The sequence below is a fragment of the Drosophila eugracilis genome, unplaced genomic scaffold (genome assembly GCF_018153835.1).
Source record: "Drosophila eugracilis isolate 14026-0451.02 unplaced genomic scaffold, ASM1815383v1 contig_150, whole genome shotgun sequence".
Lineage (NCBI taxonomy): Eukaryota > Metazoa > Arthropoda > Insecta > Diptera > Drosophilidae > Drosophila > Drosophila eugracilis.
The window spans coordinates 39972-56496 of NW_024572314.1; the positions used below are offsets into that span (position 1 = coordinate 39972).

Here is a 16525-nt window from a genome sequence, read left to right on the forward strand (position 1 = left end):
TGCTGTGTCCCATTGTTCGCTTAAGGCCAAGGGTATAGGGTGGCAGTCACCCTCTCACCACAAACTGACACAGCAGCAAGCACCATACAGGTGTCACATCATCAGCGGCCATCTAGGGCAACATTATTGCCCGGCCGGCAATCCGTAAGTAACCACTTGGACAGCAGCCATCCAGCCGCTGCCACACCGCGGCCATTCAGCCGTTGCCACTCAGCAGCCAACCAGCCGCTGCCACCCAACAAGCACCCTGCTGGTGTCACACCATCAGCAGCCATACAGCGGGCTGCCATACTTCCCTGCAGGCACCCTACCGGTGCCACGGCCTTTCCGCCCGTTCGAGAGCAGCACCGCCCGGGCCACAAACTTTTTTCCATAATTTACAAAATGTTAAGCGAATCTTAAATCTAATGGGTATGGAAATATAAGGTTGCCAATATGAGCCAAAACTAAATACTACGCGATGGTTCCCGAACATCCCGGCCCATCCTGAAACATAACATCGTTATTTGCCGGGTCAATTCTCCTGATGTCATCTTAAGCTTTACTCCTTTTTGGTCGCTGCTGAAGACATGTCAGGTACTCCTGGTGCCATTTTTTTCCAGAAGCCTTGACACATCGATTGTATACTCTGCCAGTATCCAAAACGGCCCACAGGAATGTGTCCAAAATCCGCCTCCGAGATCGTCGTAAATGGTCGATTAAGAAATGTCCTGGTGTCTGATAGTTGCCATCTGTATCCGATGTGTAGCATAAGGGTCGGGAATTGACACCTACCTTACTTTGGGATGGTGTGTTGCCTCTGTCGAAAAAAGCCAAAAACTTGTGCGTGATTTTGCGTATCAAATTTCGTGTGCCGAATATCCAGTATCGTTCCCAGACAATAACGAAAAGACATAAGACTCTTGAATGCAGGTTTACTTGGTGCTTATGTTTTATGATCAAGTTAGTGATTCGATGAGCCTTTGGATGCAAAATTGGATGTTCTGCCGACAACTCTTAGTGTTGGATATGTGTTGGATAGGACAATGCATCCTTCTTAGGGTGCCAATGCAGCCCTAGAACCTTGAATGATGATTGTGAGGAATCCTTGTTTTCCTCCGGTTGAATGCATTTGCATTTCCCATGCTCTAGCTGAGCATAGAACATCAGTTGGACGAGCTCGTCCCGATTGCACCGCAACTTATCCTTTTTATTGCATCCAGTGAGAACGTCATCAACATAGAAGTCTTCCATCAATATTTTTGCTGCAGTTGGAAACTCCTCCTGGTGGTACTGCAGCAGTACTCCAACTGCAAAGTAATGGTGCGCATGATGTCCCAAACGTCACAGTGCAATGTTGGAAGTGCTTGATAGGATATGACTGATCCTCTCTATGTGTGTTTCTATGTTTTTCACTCACACAGATTTGACGGAACTTATTGAACTTATTGAAAATACGTATTTGTATGAAACCGCAAGCACACAGCAAACCAATTTCACTGAATACTCGGAACGATCGAGAGTGAGCGCGATATGAGCCTTCGACCCAATACAGGATGATATGGTAAGGTGGGTGAGATTTCCGGCATGTGCACCAGATTTTAATATTCTCTCAGTTTACGCATTCTTTACGTAGCTGTTGAATTTGTGCCAAACGCCGTTCGTTGAAGCGATTTAAACCGCTGCAGAGGTACCTGCCAATATCGTATTGAGTGTATGTGTTGGGAATTTATTTCATAACCTCTTCGTTATCAGGTTGTACTTCGGCCTTGCGAAGAATGCTTTCCAGTTCACAGAATCTTCTGAGAGAGACATCGATGTCGATTGTCGTTGTGAGTGTCATAGTGTTGCTTGCTTGTGGTGAAAACAGTGATGTGATCACCCATCCAAAAATTGACGAAATAGCGATTAGCTTGCCTTTGTTGCCGTAGATTTTTTTCCAATAATGGCACTCCAAACATGCCCCGCTGCACAAAAGATTGTCGATTGGGCAACTTTTGTTGTAGATCGTTGAAGACTTGTAGTGCAGATGCGTCGATGCTCTGCCTTTCCAATGATGAAGCGATCCATCCAATCACGTGAGCCTGGGACTACCAGTTAATCCTGTGAAGTACGGGATTGGATGCATTGTTCCCGATATAGGCTTTAAAACCTCCGGTTGTTTCCCGTTTGCTTAGCTCCATCTCCACGCAAAGAGCATACAAAACTTTGAAGAATTCCTCCTCCACACTGCGTTCGCATCCAAACAAGCAAGTTGCTGCAGACCTGCCAGGCCTTGTTGTTGTTGGCAGCTTTATAAACTGCTCCATAAATAAATTCACGATGTTCCGTGGACGATTATATCTTTCATTATGTCGCTCTCACGGCGTGAGGTGCAGAAACATCGATGCATCGATGTTTGCAAATCATCGGAACCATCGATGGGTGGCCACCACCATCGATGTTTTTTCACACAACTCTGGGCTTGGTGGCAGCAAACAAATAAATTGTAAGTAAGAGAAGTTTTAATTGTTTTTCTAAACTAAATATTTAATTCAATGTAGGGTTTCTAGTCGTGGTGTTGGTTGATGTGGATGGATGCAGGATGAACAACTACCTGAAAAGTAATGCATTTACCAATTGGCGCCAAGACCTTGTTTTATTATGGTATTGATAGAATATTCAGAATAACATATAATTTACTAACATACTTTATTTATTTATTTGTTTAATAGGAGCGGAATCGTCAAATTCTTTAGAATTGGAGACAGAAGCAAAACGAAAAAGAGAGCGTTCGATTGTTTGGGACCATTGCAAAAAAAGCACTGACAATAAACATGGATTTCCAACTACAGCGGTAAATGGCTGAAGACCGGTGCAATACCACAATCCTGCTTGACCATCTCAAACGCATGCATCAAAGTCGCTTGAGCACTGAAAGGGGAGAAATGCCTAAAACTATGGCAACTTTTTTAAAAAGGAGCCGTTCAATGGCAGTGTCTCAGCGATCAAAAAGAGACTTGATCAGAAAGTCATTAATATGATTGTCAAGGCCGTGCGCCCTCTCAGTTGCGTGCATGATGAAGGTTTTGTAGAACTCTTTCGAGAAGCAGTCCCCCGCTATAAATTGCCAAGCTAAACTTATTTTCGTGATGTAATGTTTCCCAGGGACTACGATCAGCTACAGTGCAAAGTGCGTTTCGTATTGGATAAAGTAAATTATGTGAGTTTAACAACAGATCTTTGGACATCTGCAAGAAACGATGTTATATTACCATAACACGCCATTTCATAAACCAGAATTTTAAATTGAACTCTCTTTGATAACGCCAGCAAATCACAACGCACAAAATATTACGGACTCAATAAAACTGGTGTTGGCTCAGTGGCGCTTGTTATCAAAGGTAGTTACAGTTACAACGGACAATGATAGTATGATGAAGACAGCGTGCGAGATTTTGCAATTCAAATATTTGCCCTGCTTGGCACTTACCATAAACCTAGTGGTTTAAGATGTTTCGAAAATGGATGTTGTTAGCAAATTGTCTGTAAGTGTAAGGGACTAGTAACCTATTTTAAACAAAGCACTATAGCCGCTGCAAAGTTAAAAGAAGCACAGACAACTGAAGAGCCGCTTACATTAATACAGGAAGTAGCATCAACATGGAACAGCGCGAATGAGATGATTAAAAGGTATCTTTGATAAATTTGCGAAAAGCACCGGCGCCGATTACAGAATATGAACGCGAAGTTTTAAATGAGCTAACCGAAATGCTGCCACCTTTTCATGAAACCACGCTATCGATTTCAACCAGCAAAAATATTTCCGTACCGCTGATCATTACCGTTATTACAGAGATTCATCATAAAATTAATCAATTCAATACAAGCACGCTTGAAGGGAAATTAATACTTGATAGGTTAGGTTAAGTCATCAAATGCAGATCTCGCAGCCAAAGCGTTGGAGCAGGAATTGGTGTTCGCAATGTCCATCCATCCACGACGTCAACCAACACCAACTTCAGAACAAGAACCAGACAAGTTCACATTTTTAAAAAACAAAAATAATGAAAAAGTACAGTCAAGCCGTGCGGATGCGATAATAGCACTAAAGCAACACATGGAAAAAGCAAACCTTGAAGCAAATGAAGACCCTCTAAAATATTGGGAGGTAAGACTTTAAAATTATTATGCGAAAAATGCTAAATAACCATTTTTTTTTTAGATGAGACTGATGACTGCTTTTTAAAATTATTAGCAGTCAATTACTTGTGCAAAAAGCCCCGTCATGCGAAGCGGAAAGACTCGTCAGCAAAGCTGGACAAACTATTAGTGACCGCAGCACAAGGCTCTCCCCAGAAGCTGTGTACAAGCTTTTATTTCTTAATAAGAATTCACATTTAAATAATGTTAGTCATGATATCACAGATCTCGAATAAAATCTAGTCATATTGTTAAATTCCAGTTGTTTTTTTAGAAACATCGATGTTTCACTTTGAGCTGATGCGTCTACCATAGCAGGTCTCGACAAGCTTGCCGTGGCGCAATCTGCGGCCAACTGCTCGAACAATTATTGTTGTTATTGTACCAAATTTATTATTGCGTTGTTGTTAATTTGCAGCCCGCTGCTGCTATTCTTGCTGTTCACAATGAATGGGCTAGGCCTTGTACCTCCCACCGCCGAAAGTAATGTAGATACCGTTGTAATGCTCGGGATCCACATAGCCTCATCTAGAATGGATATTAACTGTTGCGTTAAAAATGCAATAATATTATGTCGGCTGACCAAGTAAGCGTCTACTGTTCGCTGTGTGGCAGCCACCATTCCGGATGCTTGGGTCGCTCCAACTCTGGCTTACACTACTGTTGTGACAGATGTCACAAGGCCCAGAGCGCATAAACAACGAACCGTTTGCCGCCAGCGGTTACCGCCAGTTATGCCAATAACTCCCTTCTCCCTCCGTCTGATGTTCAACAGACTGCTTCATTGTCACCGCTGCCACTCCAATCGTGGCGACGCAGGTAATAGCCCATATTTCGGATCCCGAAATCGGACATCGTAGCTTACATTCGAGCTAAACACAAAGTCGATTTTAGGGTGGGAAATATCACTAAATATTAGTATTCCTACGCCAGGAACGATACCTGTTCGACCGATTTTTGGCCGCAACATATTTTCGTTCAAGAACATCAGCATAAAAATAAAAAGAAGAAAAAAAGTCGCCCTTTAGGAGTAAAACTTCCATCATACATTATTCGTTCGTACCAGAACACAAGAGCCTTACGCACTATGCTTTCTAATTTGTTCCCAGTAAGCTTCTCATTTGAGTACACTTTTGTTTGTATCCCAGCTCCTTGGCTAATTCTAGAAAAAAGGAAGGTTCACAATATATAGGATTGACCGATCTCTCTGAAATGGTGGTGGAGTCATAATTTCTGTGGACTCTAAACTCGTTTCCGAGGTGATTAATTTTCAAACTGAAGACTTAGAATTTATCTCAGTAAAAATTTCGTTCTCTAGGCTCATCATATCACCTGTTCTTATATTTCGCCTAAGTCCGGTTCCTTGACGTTTGAGCGGCACCTAGCAGACATTCAGTCTGTGTTCTCTATGTTATCGGACATCGCTGATAAGAAAATTCGATGTTTTCGTAAAGCCGACTTTAAAAAAATAAACAACTTTATTTAAGAATTTGACTGGTCCGCTTTTTACGCATGTACCGATAGTCGACTATTTTAAATATATTTTATAGTAGACAACCTATTTTTTGATCGCTATGTTTCTATGCGGTATCCGGCTATGGAGAATACTCCCCCTTGGTACAGAAGGCACCTTTGTAATCGAAAAAAACATAAAGTTAAGAGTTTTTAAAAAAATACTTAAGAATTAATAGCAATGACTGTTATGTGCATTATATGGTGGCTCGGTCTAACTTTAACGTGCATAACACTCAGTGTTATAAGAACTATTTAGCTCGATGTAAGAACCAGTTTGCTCTGGATCCAAAACAGTTATATAGTTTCGTTAACACTAAGCGTAAACCTAAAACCTTTCCGTCTTTGCTATCGTTTGGAAAATCTACTGCAAGCACGGATCAGGAAAGGGCCGATAATTTTTCTCAATTTTTTTAAACCATTTACTCACCATTGTTAGCAACCGCACCGACTTACGCTTATGAATCTTACGAATCTTAATTCCCGACCCACCTTGTCGGAATCTGGAATCAATAAGGATCTCCAGAATTTGAAGCCGGGTCCAGACAGGGTACCTGGCTGTGTGCTTAGGTACTGCTCTTCTACCCTGGGCAAACCCCTTTTAAAATTATTTTACCTTTTCTTGGAAACGTCCACGTTTCTAGCTATCTGGAAGAGTCCCTTATTATTCCCCTTTACAAGAAAGAAAAAATTGGATTCTAAACTATCAGCAATTCCAAAACTTTTCGAAAAAATTCTTGTGCTTCACTTGCAGCACCAGTGTAGAACTGTCATCTCATGCTAGCATGGCTTCATGAAACAACGGTCTACCACAACCAATCTTCTGGAACTAACATCCTTTGTGATCACTGGTGTTCAAAATAAACTTCAGACGGATGTCATTTACACTGACTTCAGTAAAGCGTTTTTAGGCGTCTTTTAGGAGAACTTGATCTTATCGGATTTCCTTCGGATCTTCTGCGTTGGATTCGCAGTTACATCACTGGCAGAAGGCAACGAGGTCTTTTTGAAAATTCAGTGTCTGCTTTAGTCCCTCAGGGGAGCCATCTTGGTCTGTTACTTTTTACATTATTCATTAATGACATTTCTTTGTTTGTTAACGACTCCGTAGTACTTATGTATGCACATGATGTCAAACTCTGCAATATACCGTTGCCTCTTACTAGGTAAAACAGCAATGTGGCCTTAACAATTTTAAAAATTGGTGCACTGCAAACTTACTAAATCTTAATGGCTCTAAGTGCAAAGCAATGACCTTCTGTCGCCTAAGACCTAAAGTTGCCACTTATACTCTGCATGGTGTAGCTCTGAAAAGAATTAATGTAGTTGAAGATCTTGGCATCTTACTCTATGCAAAACTTAAGTTTTCCGACTATATTTCCTCTATGGCTAATAAAGCTAGAGGAGTGCTTGGTTTCATTAAAGGGTGGTCGAAGGAATTTAACGACCCCTATGTTACCAAAATACTTTTCATTTCTTTAGTTCGTCCGATTCTTGAATATGGATCGTGTATCTGGGACCCCCAGTATTGAGTTTACCAGTGTCTTATTGAATCCATGCAAAAGAATTTTTTAATATTTGCTCTCCGTGGTCTCAACTGGGATACAAACTTACACCTCCCATCTTATTAAAGTAGACTTCTACTAATTGATTTGCCATCCCTCGCTAATCGTAGGACGATGCTTGGTGTCGTCTTTATCCATAGTCTTCTTTAGGGTCGCTGGAATATACACATACCCCTTAGGATTACTAGAAATTTATTCCTCTATCCTTAGAGCATTGTAGTTCGAACTTCGCCCAGCATGAACCTTTCGAGTACTATGTTCGAACTACAATAATCTTTATAACATTACTTCTAACTCTTCTCCTAGCACTTTAAAAGTTTCGATACTAATCCATTTAGCACAAAACTAACTTTTCCTCGTATCTTTAATAATTCCCTCGGATATATCCATGTGTTCCGAGCCGTACGTCAGACAGCTGCGCCCCTCGGTTGGGAGGGAGGTGGGTTGCACGTCAAGCAACGGGAGTCGCGAAAAAAAAATTCTGCCGTCTATTTAACCCGGTAAGATATTGCTGAACAACATGTTGAAATGTTACTCTTTTAGGTTTATCGATGAAATACCACAGACTTGTATGACGACAGAAAAATTAGAAAAAAGATTAAAGGACCCACAGAAGACCGTGCAACGCCGACCTTACAGTTTCAGCAAAGATGAGAAGAACGTTCGGTGTAAAATTGATGAATTGCTTAGATATAATTTCTTTCAACCTAGCTGTTCATCTTTCGCTAGTCATATGATGTTAGTCAAGAAAAAAAAATGGCAATGTTGCCTACCGCATTTTAAACGACAATATAATTGCCGACAGATATCCGTTGCCCCTCATATCACATTAGATAGCTCGCCTTCGTGGCGCAAGATATTTTTCGTGTATAGATATGGCAAGTGGAATCCCGGTACACCCAGATTTAATTCGTTACACCGGAAGGACAGTACGAATTTTTAACCATGCCATAACTATAAAAACGCGTAAAAGGCGTTCGCGTTAGACTAGCGACATGCGTGTTCTCCGCTTGCGGTCTCGTGATCTCACGCATCAGCGAGAGCATTCGATAAACATTCGCACCGTTTGTACGGTATTCGCTTATGCCTGCAAAACCAAAGTTACGGTCAGAATCGGCTTGTGTACATTTCAAAAACTTTTTCCCAACGCTAAGCGTTATATAATTTCGTTTGTTAAACGGAGGTTTTTCTTTTTTCGGTTCCTTTCTATCCCCTGTTTCTATTCTCGTTAGCCTGTTGCATACTGTTTCCGAAACTAATTTGAATTGTCGGATGCAAATAAAAAAGAGCTTGTTCAACGTTCCACAGATAACGAAGACTTTTATTGGGAAAAGTCAAGCGCCGTGGCTCGTAAACACGCGGATTTAAATTCACTCCTAAGTGACGAACAGTTGGCCAAATTTGATGAAAGTGAAGTTCAGAGTCGTTTAGAACTAGTCTCAACTTAACCTCGAACGGCTAGTAATCGCGCAGATCGAATTCGACCCGCGTACTGTAAAATAAAAAGGAGAATCTGCCGCTACATAAACAGCGAAAAAAAGTCCATGGCAAATTCAACCGAATTGCATGGCATCAGTGACGCCTTTAAAAGCAATTCGAGGCTTACCAGACTTCCGCGATTTGGTGGAGCATACTTCGATTGGCCGGACTTCTACGCTATGTTGGTAGTGGGAACAAACAAAAATTTGTTAAATATGGAAAAATTCCAAAATTTTCAATTCGAACAATGGAGCAATTATGACAGGGCCTTTGTGTACCCTATGTGAGTCCAAGGACCATTTTTTAACGAAATGTCTAAAACTTCGACGATTGACTCCAAGACAGTGCTACACCGAAGCAAAAAGAATGCACATTTGTTTAAATTGCCTACGGAAGGGACACAGCTTACGCCAATACAGATCTGGTAGCTGTAGGAACAGCCATCAGAAGCATCACACACTTCAACATATGCAATCGAATTCCACAGCACCTTTTCCGCAGCGTGCTCTGTAGACCTTCCCAAACCACCACATGTAGCTCTGTTGCCAAATAATAACGATTACGTGATGCTTGCCACCGCAATAGTTTATGTCAAAAACCGCTCTGCCGTATTCGTACCATGCCGGGCCTTACTCGATTCGGCCTCTTAAATAAACTTCGTCACCTCTCTTTTCGCAAATCAACTGCAACTCCAAATCCATCGCTCAACCATCTCCATATCAGGAATCGGCGAGTCCCCGATATCATCGGATAGGTCGGCTAATATTTTCGCACAATCAATATTTACCCAGTCAATCACCGATTATCAATCAACCAAATTAACGCATCTGAATGGAAGGCACCTTTCTTCTACAAAAGTCAGCGCGTTGACTTGTTTATTGGGTTAAGTGTATTCTTCGAGCTGTTTTATTTTGTACAAATGTGCTTAGGAAACCCACCCTAGTTTCGATGCTCAAGGCTAAATTAGGTAGAAATTTAGACCTGAAGACCTGAATCTTTGTACTCGTCTTGGTTTGAGCACATGTCACACAAAGTAACAGTTTCTTATGTAAAATCTCCTCGCTTTGTCATGAAAACATTTTTTAATGGAAAAGGTATATTTTGCTTAAAAAGTGGTAAGAAAAAATGGAATTTACAGTTGCATACAAAGGTAAAATTCGTTAAAAAATGTATTAGAGATCAATATTTTTGTTTATTTATTTAAAACCCAAGATTTTTTATTTGTGAGTAAAAGCTTGCCTACGTTTTTGGGTTTCAAGGACGCCTCTTCGGTAGGTGACTATGCCTCCAGCGCAGATAAAAATCTACATTATTTATTTGGAAAACGAACATAGTTATCAATCTCTCTTATTTTTCCTCAACACCAACACACATTGATTCTGGAAGTTATTAATATTTATTAGTTTACTTGAGTTATATTACTTTAAAATAATTTTTTGTTTACTTAATTTTTTTTAAGGTGAGCAAACTTGTCGATGCATCGATTCTCTAAAAAAGAATCGATATTTTCGCTCATCCAAAAATATCGATTAAATCGATTTAGAAATCGAATCGAATCCACTTTGCAATTGATCCTGATCAAGAATATATATGTATACTTTACAGGGTTACATACTTTTCATCGAATCTAGTATCGGGTATAATAATGGCTATCTTACCAAATATTAGGATAATTTTGTTTTAAAGTTGTTATTTCTAGTTACATATAAAAGAAACAGAATATTTCAATAACGTAAATTTCGTGTTTTTTCTTTGATTTTTCTTTAAATTTTAAATAATATTCTTATATATATAATATAATAATGAATATTCAGTCTGTACATAATTTATTTGTACACCCATGAGTTGCAAGTTTATTGCTTAATATCTCGAGAAATACGTAACGGAAATTAAAATGTAATATCTCAAATGAAAATAAATACACATTTCGAGAATATATTTTAAATATAAAATTAACAAGTTTTAACTTTAATACTAGATAATTTCCTTAATAACAAAAAAGTCATTTTTACGCACAAAAATTATTCGTACACTTTATAAAATGTTGAAAAAAAAATTTCAAAGATTTAAAGATTATAATCTTTAGTGGGTCCATCGTTGGCCTTAATGGAAGCTTGTAAACGTCGACACATGCTTTTTATAAAGTTGCTTGTCTCGTCAGCATTAATTGAATCCCCTTCAGGTATAAATGCGGGTTTTAAGGTTTCCTTCGAGGATATGTTGTCCTTTTCTGGAGGATATCCCATAAATGTTCAATGGGATTGAAATCTGGTGATTGTAGAGTCGGTTTTTGCTCCTTGCAGTGATATAAAAGGCACTTAAAATATATCGGGTGATTATCTTATTGAAATACGAAAGACGCTGGGTTCTGTCCAAGGGCACTTGGAATTAAATTTTGGCCTAAAATGTCTTTATACATAAATTGATTAATTTTATCTTCCAAAAAGACCATTCGACCCACTCCACCTGGAGCTATACACCCATAAACCATCACATTCTGGCCAACGTGCTTAAAAGTTGGAGTCAAGTTTTTTCCTTCATTTGCCTTTTGACATACTTTAAAAGGACCGCTGTGTCAAAAAATTTTTAATTTTGTCAATAAATATAACGTTTTCCCAAAATAGTTCCGGCTTGCTTACATGCACTTTTGCGATCTCCAAACGCATTTTTTGTTGTAATCAGAAATCAATGGGTTTTTACGAACAACTCTACCATGTAGACCAGCATTGTGCAGGGTGTTCCGGATGGTTTGGGTACAAAATTTTTTTTTTTGACGGCTTCTTTAGGGTTTTAAGAATTGTTGTGGATGTTATTCTGGGATTTTGTAATGCCGTACTTACAACTTTATGCTCCTCCCGTGGTGTCAGTATGTGGTTCCTTCCCTATGTTCTACTGCAAATTCTGCAATGCTTACGTGCTTGTGGAAGGTGACTTGACAATATTTCTACCAATTTCGAGTTAATTCCGGTTCGCTAAATATATTAACAATTTTTTATAGTTTTTCGAAAATTTAGAGATACATCTTGACCCCGACCCATTTCGTCCAATTACAGCAAAAAAAAAGCAGCGAAACTAACTAAATAACTTTGAGAATAGTACACTGAAGTTTGCTCCGAAGTACTGTTCATAAATGAATCGCGGATTACCGTTGGATTCAGAAATAGAAATAAATAGAAGTCAAGACGAAGAAGTGTACAAATAATGTTTGTGCATAAAAAAATGACTTTTTTGTGTTATTGAGGATATTATCTAGTATTAAAGTTAAAACTTGTTAATTTTATGTTTAAAATATGTTCTCGAAATGTGTATCTTTTATTTGAGATATTACGTTTTAATTTCCGTTACGTTTTTCTCGAGATACATATTAAGGAATAAACTTCCAACTCATGGGTGTACGAATAAATTATGTGCCGATTGTATATATGTACATATATATACATACATATGTATAAACAGGTAACTCATAAGCTTTTCTGTACCACATGTTTTTTTTAGTTACCTTCAACCATTTTATTTGCGTTTGAAGTTGAATAAAAAACGGAATATTTAAGTATTAAAGTATTGAAGTGTTATTGTTGCGTGCAAAGTAAGTAAAATACGTCAATTATTTAAGAAAATAAATGTAATATAATAATAAATTAAATAAAATGTAATCTGGTAGAGCATTGGGTTTAAACAGCCCATAACCAGATATGTCCGGAAAGTTGAGTATATATATGTATGTATTTTCATACATACATATATATATATATACATTGGATTAGATTTTATACAAATGTTCATACATACATGCATGTACATATGTATATATAATTATATTATATATTATTATACAAGAATATATGGATGTATTTACAATATATAATCTTAATAAAATGATTAATGGGAAAAACTTGCCTTTCCGATTTCTGGGCGGATGACACCAATGCCAAGTTGTAATCATTACTTTTCCGCAAAAAAACTTTTTCCACAGAAGTTCCATTTATACCATTAACAAAAAAGATAATCATAATTAACGAAATTAACAATGTACTTTTTATTGTTACCGAACCGAGCACCATACACGCTTGCCAAAGTGATTTCACATATTTAGACTGAGTTAAGCTTTGAGCTTCTTGCTGTAGCAAATTAACGGTTTTAAAAATTACTTCAAAAATACTGTCCCTACTGTTAAATAGAAAGGGTTCACTCCATTTAGTCCGCTTCTGAAACATGTAACACTGTTTACTTTTTTCCATAATAACTATTATTTTATTTCACTATCACAATATAAATACGTTTGTGAAAAATAACTAAGCTTAAGAAAAGGCACTACAAATTTTTAACTTTCCTGTTCCTTTTCATAAAAGAGCACGTTGAAGACAATTATTGTGCGTTTATATGTTACATTTCTTGCATTTATCTTTCCCCCTTATCTGTCCCACTCTATTGCCTTTTCACAAAAGGCCCGTTTACACTTGAGTGTTTCTAGCTATTCAAGTATCATGATGTGTTAATTACATTTGTATATACAGTGGTCTGGTATCTTATTTCGTGCAGGCGAAAAAACAATATTTCAGATTGTTATTGCGGCTAAGCTTAAGAAAAATCAACTTCTTAAAGATAAAAAGTTACATAACAAAAATAATTTTCAGAATTTTTTAAAGCTATTTATTTCATGCAGTTCATTTAGGCTAACATAAAAGAGCTGGGAAAACCTATCGATGTGTCAATGGTTTCTGAAGCAAAATTCGATAGTATCAATACTAGCCTTTATGAACAGTTGGCGCTCGCGAGCAAAAGAAAAAGGTTGCTTCCCTGACAAATATTTTCGTGCGAGCAAAAGAAAATGTCGCTTCCCTGACAAAAGCCCCTTCCTGACAAATATTTCCGTGCGAGAAAAAAAACATGGTCGTTTCATAGGCAAATATTTTTGTAGACCAAGTATGCAATATTACCATCGATAGTGAGCCTCCGAAATCCAAATACTCGATACTCGATAGTACCTTCGATTGTTTCCCAGCGCTAGTGGATGACACTATGTTTCGTGAAGAGGAGGAGAAACATCGATACATTACGGAATCGATGTTTTCGATTCTTTGGGGAAAACATCGATAAAACTTTCGATGTTTTAAAAAAATTGAAGTGATGTTGTGTATTTGAACTTTTGTTTTAATTTGTTATGTTTAAAAACTAAAAGTCAAATTTCAACAAAAAATATCCAATTTTATTAATCACTTATTAAATAAAAAACCGAAAAAGACAAAATAAATTAAGAATAAAAACTGTTCTTGATATTCATGTTCCACTTTTTGGTATATTGTTACTATTCTTAGTTTTTAAATTAAAAAAAAAGTAATTTTATATCAATGTTTCCAATATAAACATGCACATGGACCAAAGAAATATAGTTATTTTGGATATTGTAGTATCCCAACTACACTTACTATCCCAAACTCTCTATATAAGTATATTTTCTTTTTTTTTTTACAGAGGAGCTTATCGACAACGGTCGACGATAGCACGAAGCTGCCGGATCGCTAAAGTATTATTAAGCTAACGTTTAAAAGCGTTGCCATTAAATTAAGTGATACATGTTCTTACAATTCGTCAATCTTCCCCAATGTACCTTAGAAATGGAAAAACATCGATATTGCTCAGGTAAACATCGATGTTCCCGATGTTTCGAAAACATCGATGTCATCGATGTTCGCATCGATGTTTCTCCACCTCTAGTTTCGGGCCGACCAAAAACTGTGCTGCAGATCGCAGCTATCAACTATATTTATATCGGCTGCGGAGTATGAATTAAAATTAAACTAATAGTCTGATCCGGCTGCAGCTAGAAGTCTTCGTGTGGTCGCAGCGCTGTCGCCAAAGTGCCGGATCAGCATTTGATATCTGGTTGCTGACGATCACGCTGCGCGAGCTCTCTAGCCGGGAACCGTGGGATTGTCTCCAGAGTGCGGAGTCGACGATTTCTTAATGCGTGTGTTGAGCCACCTCTGGCCTGGCTCTGGGTGATTGCCCCCAAAGTGCAGAGTCAGCGGTTTCTTCATTGCGCGCACGTTGACCCCACTCTCTGGCCGGGTTCCGGGTGATTGTCCCCGGAGTGCAGAGTCGGCAGTTTACCTATTCCGTGTTGGCCATTAGATGTGGTTTCGCAACTCGGCAGTTTCCCAATTTGGGAACTGGGTCAGCTAACTTTAACTGGTCGCTGGTCCCGAGACCTGATAGTTCCAAGTCATCGTTCATTCCTGATTTGGCGTGGGCTCTTTATGGTGGCGGTAGCTGAGCCAAATGGTAGAGCACAGCAGGATGAAGCCGAGTAGGGCGGAGGGAGGTTGGCGAAGGAACCCAAGGGAAAGTTCTTCCCTAAGGGTCCCAATGGGTGGGAGGTTTCTCAGACTCAGTTCGTGCAGAAACGGAAGGCTCAGCTGAGCTTGGTGTGGGTCGTGATGTTGACCATGGTCATGGCCGACACAGGGGGTTTTTTCATTGAGTCCCTCCCAACTGATTTACGGAAACCAAGTTCCGTTTAGGCTTATTCTGCCTGAATAAGTTACTGCAGGTACGTTCCAGATTTCCTTGGTCTCGTCCTGGTCATCGGTTATGGTATTGTTGGCCTCGTTTACTATGAGGGTGCCGTTTCCTATTAAGCTAATGTTAGTAGGCTGTTTGTGTTCTATGGGCTTTGTGTGAACTATTTCTGGGGGTTTTTTTTACTGAGTGGATTGAGTTATTGTATTTGTTGGTTGCTAAGAGGATTAGTTCTATGCTATCGTTTAATTTGCATCCAAGTTTCAAGCATCCATCTGGCTATTTCGGCTAGAGTGCTATGAAACCTCTACATGGCCATTTGATGCGTTGGAAATGGTGATATTTAAATGATTTAACAAAATGGTCTTAATAGTCTCGGAACGTAATGATCTTTCATTATCCCAGTAGATTGTTTTGGTTTTCGGAAAGAAATTTGTTATTTGTAGTAAAGGTGCTATTATGTCTACTATGGCCTTTGATGCGATGGTTTGCACTATGGCAAATTTTGAGAATTTGTGGATGCATGTAAGGAAAGGGGCTCCATCTGTTGAGAAAATATCGATGTGTAGAATTTCCCCAACGAATGAAGGTATAGGAGTTTCTGTGACCATTTGTTTTGATGGGTGGCGTTTGTATTTTGCCATGGAACAGGCTTTTGCAGTTTGATGTTATTTTTGTCGCTAAGCAACTTGAAGCATTCTTGGAAAGAAATAGTCCCCTGAGGATTTGTTTTACATTTTCCTGTGCCTGTGCTCGGTGAGCCCTGTTGTGTATCGTTAGGACAATTTCTTTCTGTTCGGTTGAGTTCGTTATGTCCTGTACGAAGTTTTTCGGTGCTTAAAAAGAAGTTAGGAAGGACTCCACTAGTCGGTGCTGGATAAATGCTAAGGTTGGTAGGGAGCAATGTATCGCGTTTATCACCTCTGCGTTAACAACATCTTCTAATGCTTCCATCAGATTTTCCAGGTTGGGTTTGATTATGGTCTGACTTTGCTTTTAAAAAGATGAATGTATCCACTGAGAAACTATTTTCGCCCTCAATTATTTTTTGTTTGGGAAGCAGTTTACTGGGTTGTCAGTTGTCTCGATGGTGTATGTCAGGGATCGTCTTTGTCCGTCTTCTAGGGTATTAATGTTTTGGCGAGATAATACATCTGCCACGAAATTTCTTTCCTGGTTTATAAACCAGTTTTGCACCATGGTCGTCAATAATCCCTTTCCAACGCTTCAGCTTTGCATTGGGATTTTTTCTGAGACGGCAAGGTAAGTGGTTGATCATCGGTAAAGAT

General features: G+C 38.9%; 1 protein-coding gene and 1 long non-coding RNA gene across 2 annotated transcripts in view; both read right to left on the bottom strand.

The window, feature by feature from the left end:
- The window catches only part of LOC108104321 (unextended protein), a 43616-nt gene extending 30519 nt beyond the window's left edge, over positions 1–13097 (bottom strand). The window contains exon 1 of the mRNA XM_041819498.1: positions 12615–13097. Within this exon, the coding sequence (XP_041675432.1) occupies positions 12615–12955 (341 nt within the window). The 5' untranslated portion in view covers positions 12956–13097. The remainder of the gene's footprint in view (positions 1–12614) is intronic.
- On the bottom strand, positions 10745–12087 carry LOC108111888. The gene is made up of 3 exons (XR_001772605.2): positions 11558–12087; positions 11357–11497; positions 10745–11287 (listed from the first exon to the last, which is right to left on the bottom strand). It is a non-coding gene; the product is annotated as an uncharacterized LOC108111888 (long non-coding RNA).
- Positions 13098–16525: the final 3428 nt, after the last annotated feature.